Consider the following 9,999-nt stretch of genomic DNA (forward strand, 5'->3'; position numbering starts at 1 on the left):
GATACACACACTGTACACCAGTGATGGCTGGTGGCACTTTAAATGGGGAGTACGGGTACATAGTAATGGCTATGCACCCTCCCCTAGTCCCAGGCCCTCCCCCTTCTCTCCCACCCTCCCCTAGCCCCAGGCCCTCCCCCTTCTCTCCCACCCTCCCCTAGCCCCAGGCCCTCCCCCTTCCCACCCTCCCCTCCCACCCTCCCCTAGCCCCAGGCCCTCCCCCTTCTCTCCCACCCTCCCCTAGCCCCAGGCCCTCCCCCTTCTCTCCCACCCTCCCCCCAGGCCCTCCCCCTTCTCTCCCACCCTCCCTAGCCCCAGGCCCTCCCCCTTCTCTCCCACCCTCCCCTAGCCCCAGGCCCTCCCCCTTCTCTCCCACCCTCCCCCCTCCCCCCCTTCTCTCCCACCCTCCCCCTAGCCCTCCCCCTTCTCTCCCACCCTCCCCTAGCCCCAGGCCCTCCCTCTCCCACCCTCCCCTAGCCCCAGGCCCTCCCCCTCTCCCCACCCTCCCCTAGCCCCAGGCCCTCCCCCTTCTCTCCCACCCTCCCCTAGCCCCAGGCCCTCCCCCTTCTCTCCCACCCTCCCCTAGCCCCCCCCCCCTTCTCTCCCAGGCCCTCCCCCTTCTCTCCCACCCTCCCCTAGCCCCAGGCCCTCCCCCTTCTCTCCCACCCTCCCCTAGCCCCAGGCCCTCCCCCTTCTCTCCCACCCTCCCCTAGCCCCAGGCCCTCCCCCTTCTCTCCCACCCTCCCCTAGCCCCAGGCCCTCCCCCTTCTCTCCCACCCTCCCCTAGCCCCAGGCCCTCCCCCTTCTCTCCCACCCTCCCCTAGCCCCAGGCCCTCCCCCTTCCCACCCTCTCTCCCACCCTCCCCCTAGCCCCCCCTAGCCCCAGCCCCCCTTCCTCCCCCCCTAGCCCCAGGCCCTCCCCCTCTCCCACACTCCCCTAGCCCCAGGCCCCCCTAGCCCCAGGCCCTCTGCGGTGCTCTAATTCTCTCTGAATATTAATAGCTCCAACACCAAAGCATGTTAGGAGCTGCAGCAGCAGGTCAACATGATTGGATGACCCACCCCCAGCACACACACACACATTCCCCCCACCACACTGACACACTGAATGGGCCCGCTGCTAAACTACTGCAATTTTTATAAATAACAATAAAATAGATTTCATAGCAGAAAAGAAGGAGCAATCCTGTGTGGAGGTTAGCAGAGGTCATCATCAGTCACAACTCTATTACCAACACAGACATGGATGAGCACACACTCACACATAGAGAAGTGCGATGGTGTTCTTCTGGTCTGTTCTGTGTGTGATTAAAGCATTAGTGTCATTGCGTAGAGGGGGGCTGTGTGTCTGACCAGTCAACTGTTTCTGTCTCTTGATTGGACTGTCAATGAATTTGTAAAAAAATTGACTTACACTGTACATACAGATAGCGAGAGCCCAAAAATAACTATTTCTCACGTCTCCCTTTTCCAATTCTACCCCTTTTCCCCTTCTCTCTCCCCCCTCTCTGCTCCCCTTATTCCCACCCTACCCCCGACAACCCAACCAGCCTCTCTGTTGAAGTTGTGGTACAGGGAGTTGGAGGAGCCGTTGATTCCTCATGAGTTCTATGAGGAGTGTATCACTCACTATGATGACCCTGAGGCTGCAGTCAACGTAGTGATGGGTCTTCCTCACATCAACAAACTGGTGCTCTGCTACCTCATACGCTTTCTACAGGTAACACACACATCATCTGCTCCAAACTCATCTTCTGTTCCAAATACACACTATCAACTTCAACATCACCCACTTCCTATAGGTAGCAAACACACACACAATCAAACACACCCATCATCATCTCTCTCTCTCCCTTCAGGTGTTTGGCCAGCCTGCCAACGTGGTGATCACTAAGATGGATGTGAACAACCTGGCCATGGTGATGGCCCCTAACTGCCTGCGTTGCCAGTCAGACGACCCACGCATCATCTTTGAGAACACACGCAAAGAGATGTCCTTCATCCGCGTGCTCATCCAGCGCCTCGACACTAGCTTCATGGACAGATTGCTATAGCCCCCCAAACCCTGCTCCATCACCCCAGGCCAACGACACAGGACCCCCATTGCCCTGCTATAGCCCCCCAAACCCTGCTCCTGTACCCCAGCCAATGACACAGGACCCCAACCTCCCTGCTATAGCCCCCCAAACCCTGCCTCTGCAACCCAGGCCAACGATATAGGACCCCAACCTCCCTGCTATAGCCCCCCCAAACCCAACTCCTGTACCCCAGGCCAACGATACAGGACCCCCACCTCCCTGCTATAGCCCCCCCAAACCCTGCTCCTGTACCCCCCAGGGCAATGATACGGGACCACCTCCTTCCCCTCCCTGTTATAGCCCCCAAACCCTGCTCCTGTACCCCAGACCAACATCATCGGACCCCAATCCCCTTCCCTGCTATAGCCCCCCACTTTTAACTTCTCAACCAGAAACAACCACACAGGATGCCCCCCAACTTCGACTGTACCCTTAAACCTCCCAAGGCCCCACCGGCCCCCAGACCCTGCTATAGCCCCCCAACAATAACTGTACCCCGACCAACTAGTTGGGACATCCCCCAACTCCAACTACTGCCCATTAAACCCAGCTGTAACCCCACAACTTCAACTATTGCCCACTAAACCCAGCTGTAACCTCCCAACTTCAACTACTGCCCGCTAAACCCAGATATAACCTCCCAACGTCAATTACTGCCCACTAAACCCAGCTATAACCTCCCAACTTCGACTACTACCCGCTAAACCCAGCTATAACCTCCCAACTTCAACTAATGCCCACTAAACCCAGCTATAACCTTCCAACTTCAACTACTGCCCACTAAACCCAGCTATAACCTCCCAACTTCAACTACTGCCCGCTAAACCCAGCTATAACCTCCCAACTTCGACTACTACCCGCTAAACCCAGCTATAACCTCCCAACTTCAACTACTGCCCACTAAACCCAGCTATAACCTTCCAACTTCAACTACTGCCCACTAAACCCAGCTATAACCTCCCAACTTCAACTACTGCCCGCTAAACCCAGCTATAACCTCCCAACTTCAACTACTGCCCGCTAAACCCAGCTATAACCTCCCAACTTCAACTACTGCCCGCTAAATCCAGCTATAACCTCCCAACTTCAACTACTACCCACTAAACCCAGCTATAACCTCCAACTTCAACTAATGCCCGCTAAACCCAGCTATAACCTCCCAACTTCAACTACTGCCCACTAAACCCAGCTATAACCTCCCAACTTCAACTACTGCCCGCTAAACCCAGATATAACCTCCCAACGTCAACTACTGCCCACTAAACCCAGCTATAATCTCCCAACTTCAACTACTACGCACTAAACCCAGCTGTAACCTCCCAACTTCCACTACTGCCCACTAAACCCAGCTATAACCTCCCAACTTCAACTATTGCCCACTAAACCCAGCTATAACCTCCCAACGTCAACTACTGCCCACTAAACCCAGATATAACCTCCCAACTTCGACTTCTACCCACTAAACCCAGCTGTAACCTCCCAACTTCAACTACCCACTAAACCCCACTGTAACCTCCCAACTTCAACCACAGCCTGCTAAACCCAGCTATAACCTCCCAACTTCAACTACTGCGCACTAAACCCAGCTATAACCTCCCAACTTCAACTACTGCCCACTAAACCCAGCTGTAATTTCCCAACTTCAACTACTGCCCACAAAACCCCACTGTAACCTCCCGACTTCAACTATTGCCCGCTAAACCCAGTTATAACCTCCCAACTTCAACTATTGCCCGCTAAACCCAGTTATAACCTCCCAACTTCAACTATTGCCCATTAAACCCAGATATAACCTCCCAACATCAACTACTGCCCACTAAACCCAGCTATAACCTCCCACCTTCAACTTCTACCCACTAAACCCAGCTGTAACCTCCCAACTTCAACTACCCACTAAACCCCACTGTAACCTCCCAACTTCAACTACAGCCTGCTAAACCCAGCTATAACCTCCCAACTTCAACTACTGCCCACTAAACCCAGCTATAACCTCCCAACTTCAACTACTGCCCACTAAACCCCACTGTAACCTCCCAACTTCAACTACTGCCCACTAAACCCAGCTGTAACCTCCCAACTTCAACTACCCACTAAACTCCACTGTAACCTCTCAACTTCAACTACAGCCTGCTAAACCCAGCTATAACCTCCCAACTTCAACTACTGCCCGCTAAACCCAGTTATAACCTCCCAACTTCAACTACTGCCCACTAAACCCAGCTATAACCTTCCAACTTAAACTATTACCCACTAAACCCAGCTATAACCTCCCAAATTCAACTATTGCCCGCTAAACCCAGCTATAACCTCCCAACTTCAACTACTGCCCACTAAACCCAGCTATAACCTCCCAACTTCAACTACTGCCCGCTAAACCCAGCTATAACCTCCCAACTTCAACTACTGCCCGCTAAACCCAGCTATAACCTCCCAACTTCAACTACTGCCCGCTAAACCCAGCTATAACCTCCCAACTTCAACTACTGCCCGTTAAATCCAGCTATAACCTCCCAACTTCAACTACTGCCCACTAAACCCAGCTATAACCTCCCAACTTCAACTAATGCCCGCTAAACCCAGCGATAACCTCCCAACATCAACTACTGCCCACTAAACCCAGCTATAACCTCCCAACTTCAACTACTGCCCGCTAAACCCAGCTATAATCTCCCAACTTCAACTACAACGCACTAAACCCAGCTGTAACCTCCCAACTTCCACTACTGCCCACTAAACCCAGCTATAACCTCCCAACTTCAACTACTGCCCGCTAAACCCAGCTATAACCTCCCAACTTCAACTTCTGCCCGTTAAACCCAGCTATAACCTCCCAACTTCAACTACCCACTAAACCCCACTGTAACCTCCCAACTTCAACTACAGCCTGCTAAACCCAGCTATAACCTCCCAACGTCAACTACTGCCCGCTAAACCCAGTTATAACCTCCCAACTTCAACTACTGCCCACTAAACCCAGCTATAACCTCCCAACTTCAACTATTACCCACTAAACCCAGCTATATCCTCCCAAATTCAACTATTGCCCGCTAAACCCAGCTATAACCTCCCAACTTCAACTACTGCCCACTAAACCCAGCTATAACCTCCCAACTTCAACTACTGCCCACTAAACCCAGCTATAACCTCCCAAATTCAACTACTGCCCACTAAACCCCACTGTAACCTCCCAACTTCAACTACTGCCCACTAAACCCAGCTATAACCTCCCAACTTCAACTACTGAAAATGAATCCCAGCTGTAACTTCCCAACTTCAACTACTGCCCACTAAACCCAGCTATAACCTCCCAACTTCAACTATTGCCCGCTAAACCCAGCTATAACCTCCCAACTTAACCTACTGCCCACTAAACCCAGCTATAACCTCCCAACTTCAACTTCTGAAAATTAATCCCAGCTGTAACCTCCCAACTTCAACTACTGCCCACTAAACCCAGCTATGACCTCCCAACTCCAACTACTGCCCGCTAAACCCCACTGTAACCTCCCAACTTCAACTACTCCCCACTAAACCCAGCTATAACCTCCCAACTTCAACTACTGCCCGCTAAACCCAGCTATAACCTCCCAACTTCAACTACTGCCCGCTAAACCCCACTATAACCTCCCAACTTCAACTACTGCCCGCTAAACCCCACTATAACCTCCCAACTTCAACTACTGCCCGCTAAATCCAGCTATAACCTCCCAACTTCAACTAATGCCCACTAAACCCAGCTATAACCTCCCAACTTCAACTCCTGCCCGCTAAACCCAGCTATAACCTCCCAACTTCAACTACTGCCCACTAAATCCAGCTATAACCTCCCAACTTCAACTACTGCCCACTACTCCCAGCTATAACCTCCCAACTTCGCCTGGGAGATAGGGGTCATCCTGGTTTGGGGTCAGTAGTTGGAGTCTCATCCCAGTCTGAGCCTGACCCCTCTACCGCCACTCTACACACAAGGACTTGCATCGCACAGACATTGTACAGGGTTACACACACACTCACCTAGACATACTCTCACATGTACATTTACTGACACACACACACATACTCTCACTTCTATAGTACACATCCATTTACACAATGACAGTGCTTAGAGTGACAAATGGCTGACCAACACAGTACAAGATCGATGTGTTCAACCTATATCATTATTGAGATATACTCAGCCTACTATTGTCATAAATACACACAATGTCGCACGCACACACACACACACACACACACACACAGCTGTTTGACTCCCTACCCACCCAATGGCTATCACTGTCCGACATGTTTTGGTGCTGTCCACTCCCCAGTCCCAGCCTCTCTCCCAATACAAACCAATCACGTCTGCTTCCCCCTTCCTGATTCCCTGTGAGTTCTCAAATGAGGGAGTCAGTCCACCTATCAGCTCCAAGCCTAGAGCAACATTCACACTGCCATGTGAAGCCCGTTTATCTGTCTGCACTGTTGTCACAAACCAACTGATGTCGATAAAGTTATTTTGTTATTTTGGATGGCGGTGGTTGATCCAGGACAGGTTTTAGAGGGGCTTACCGCAGCACTGCCAATCAACTGTGTCTGTCGCAACAGGAAGGGATGTCAGACACTGTTCCACAGGACTTCCTGTGAGACTTTAGAAATACTGATTTACCCCCTGCACCCCCTACCACCCATCCCTTGGCCATAGCCACTTCTGCCCCCTTCACCCCTCTGACCCCCCAGACAACCACAAAACCTCACCCTCCCCTCACCTCTCCTCACTCACCCCTTTTCACCCCTCTTCAGCCTTCCTCACCCCTTTTCACCCCTCTTCATTCCTCTTCAGCCCTCTTCACCCCTCTTCATTCCTCTTCACCCCTCTTCAACCCTCTTCACCCCTCCTCATCCCTCTTCCCCCTCTTCATCCCTCTTCACCCCTCTTCAACCTTCTTCAACCCTCTTCACCCCTCCTCATTCCTCTTCACCCCTCTTCACCCCTCTTCATTCCTCTTCACCCCTCTTCACCCCTCTTCATTCCTCTTCAGCCCTCTTCAACCCTCTTCACCCCTCCTCACCCCTCTTCACCCCTCTTCATTCCTCTTCAGCCCTCTTCACCCCTCTTCATTCCTCTTCACCCCTCTTCATTCCTCTTCAACCCTCTTCACCCCTCTTCATTCCTCTTCACCCCTCTTCACCCCTCTTCATTCCTCTTCAGCCCTCTTCAACCCTCTTCACCCCTCCTCACCCCTCTTCACCCCTCTTCATTCCTCTTCAGCCCTCTTCACCCCTCTTCATTCCTCTTCAGCCCTCTTCACCCCTCTTCATTCCTCTTCAGCCCTCTTCAACCCTCTTCACCCCTCCTCACCCCTCTTCACCCCTCTTCATTCCTCTTCAGCCCTCTTCACCCCTCTTCATTCCTCTTCACCCCACTTCATTCCTCTTCACCCCTCTTCATTCCTCTTCACCCCTCTTCATCCCTCTTCACCCCTCTTCATTCCTCTTCACCCCTCTTCATTCCTCTTCACCCCTCTTCATTCCTCTTCACCCCTCTTCATCCCTCTTCACCCCTCTTCATCCCTCTTCACCCCTCTTCATTCCTCTTCACCCCACTTCATTCCTCTTCACCCTCTTCATTCGTCTTCACCCCTCTTCATTCCTCTTCACCCCACTTCATTCCTTTTCACCCCTCTTCATTCCTCTTCACCCCTCTTCATTCCTCTTCAGCCCTCTTCAACCCTCTTCACCCCTCCTCATCCCTCTTCCCTCCTCTTCATCCCTCTTCACCCCTCTTCAACCTTCTTCAACCCTCTTCACCCCTCTTCATTCCTCTTCACCCCACTTCATTCCTCTTCACCCCTCTTCATTCGTCTTCACCCCTCTTTATTCCTTTTCACCCCACTTCATTCCTTTTCACCCCTCTTCATTCCTCTTCACCCCTCGTTCATTCCTTCACCCCCATTAATCTTCTCCCCTCTTCATTCCTCTTCACCCCTCTTCATTCCTTTTCACCACTCTTCATTCCTCTTCACCCCTCTTCATTCATCTTCACCCCTCTTCATTCCTTTTCACCACTCTTCATTCCTCTTCACCCCTCTTCATTCCTCTTCACCCCACTTCATTCCTTTTCACCCCTCTTCATTCCTCTTCACCCCTCGTTCATTGCGCTTCACCCCCGTTCATTAATCTTCACCCCTCTTCATTCCTCTTCACCCCTCTTCATTCCTTTTCACCACTCTTCATTCCTCTTCACCCCTCTTCATTCCCCTCCACCCTTCTTCATTCCTCTTCACCCCTCTTCATTCCACTTCACCCCTGTTCATTCCCCTCCACCCCTCTTCATTCCTCTTCACCCCTCTTCATTCCTCTTCACCCCTCTTCATTCCTCTTCACCCCTCTTCATTCCTCTTCACCCCTCTTCATTCCTCTTCACCCCTCTTCATTTCTCTTCACCTACCCCCTACACATCCTCAAGACTACATACACCTCCATTCCCTCATACTGACATGATTTCTGAATGTCTAAATTGAGATCTGTCCACCTCTGTCTGTTTTTCTGTCTGTATGTATTTTACTCTGTCTGTTGTTTACAAATGTACCTGTCTGTCTCCATCTACAGGTTGTCAGAGTACTGTCTGTCTTTTGGACCCGTACAAAAGTATGTTTTCTATTAGCAGATGTGACTTGGTATGGATTATTATTTTTAAAGATATGTTTTTAGTTTTATTAATTGATGATTTATTGTATTTAACAGAGTTTTAATGTTTTTTAACCCACTGTTTATATAATTTAATTTATTTCAGCAATATTTCCTTAATGCCTTCTTCATAGACAGTATACTTTAGGGTTCAAAATGTCTGTGTCTGTCTCCCAAATGGCACCCTATTCCTTTATCATACACTTATTTTTGTCAAAAATAGTGCACTATATAGGGAATAGGATGCACATTGTCTTTATGTTTCTTTGAATGAATGTGTGTGTACGTGCAGGCATGTATGTGCTTGTGTGTGTGTTTTCAATATAACAGGGCATATACATCACATGTTCATATGCACATACATGTTGATATGTGACCCTGATATGTACAGTAGGTATCTCTGTGTGTCTGAGAGTTAAGTCCTGCTGTGTTTTTTAGTTCTGTTCATTTGTGTTACATTTTTTGGTGACAGGTTTATAGGAATGGATGCTTGTGAACCTCCCATCCCTTGAGACCACCATGCACACACACACACACACACACACCCTCCTTAGCCTAATTATTATTATGGCAGAAGGACTCTCATGCTCTTGCATTCACGGAATCTCTCATACACTAACATATTGTGCATGTGTGTGTATTTGAAGCCCTCATACACTAACATATTGTGTGTGTGTGTATTTGAAGCCCTCATACACTAACACATTGTGTGTGTGTGTGTGTGTGTGTGTTTGTGTGTGTGTGTGTACTTGAAGCTTTCACACAATCACATATTGCGTGTGTGTGTATTTGAATCACTCATACACTCAGGTATTGTGTGTGTGTGTACTTGAAGCTTTCACACAATCACATATTGTGTGTTTGTGTGTATTTGGCGCTATCACACACTCAAATATTGCGTGAGTGTATTTGTGGTAGAATTATCTTTTCTTTGTTAAACTGGGTGTATGTGACAATAAAAAAAATCTCAATCTAAAGAGATAAAGTGGATCAGTGAAGGAGAGAGAGAGAGTTATGTTTTCTCTGTCACCCTATCCCACTGCATCCTGATACACACTCTCTCACACACACACACACACACACACACACACACTACACAGAACATGACCAACGTGTACATTGGACCACTGTACAGACCAACGTGGAAAATACAACAAAATTGCCATAACAACACAAGTAAATAAAGCATCACACGTACAGTACGTAACTATGGAAACAGCTGTGGAAATAATTGTATCAACAGGGTGTTGTT

The 9,999-nt window shown here is 49.8% G+C and overlaps 1 protein-coding gene across 1 annotated transcript in view; it reads left to right on the forward strand.

Annotated features, from left to right (window-relative positions):
* Positions 1 to 7,076, forward strand: part of arhgap39 (Rho GTPase activating protein 39) — a 57,981-nt gene extending 50,905 nt beyond the window's left edge. The window contains exons 14-15 of the mRNA XM_064932983.1: positions 1,551 to 1,720; positions 1,860 to 7,076. Coding sequence (XP_064789055.1) covers positions 1,551 to 1,720; positions 1,860 to 2,054 — 365 coding nt within the window. The 3' untranslated portion in view covers positions 2,055 to 7,076. The remainder of the gene's footprint in view (positions 1 to 1,550; positions 1,721 to 1,859) is intronic.
* The last annotated feature ends 2,923 nt before the right edge of the window (positions 7,077 to 9,999 follow it).

The sequence above is a fragment of the Oncorhynchus masou genome, chromosome 24, assembly GCF_036934945.1.
Source record: "Oncorhynchus masou masou isolate Uvic2021 chromosome 24, UVic_Omas_1.1, whole genome shotgun sequence".
In the NCBI taxonomy this organism is placed as follows: Eukaryota; Metazoa; Chordata; class Actinopteri; order Salmoniformes; family Salmonidae; genus Oncorhynchus; species Oncorhynchus masou.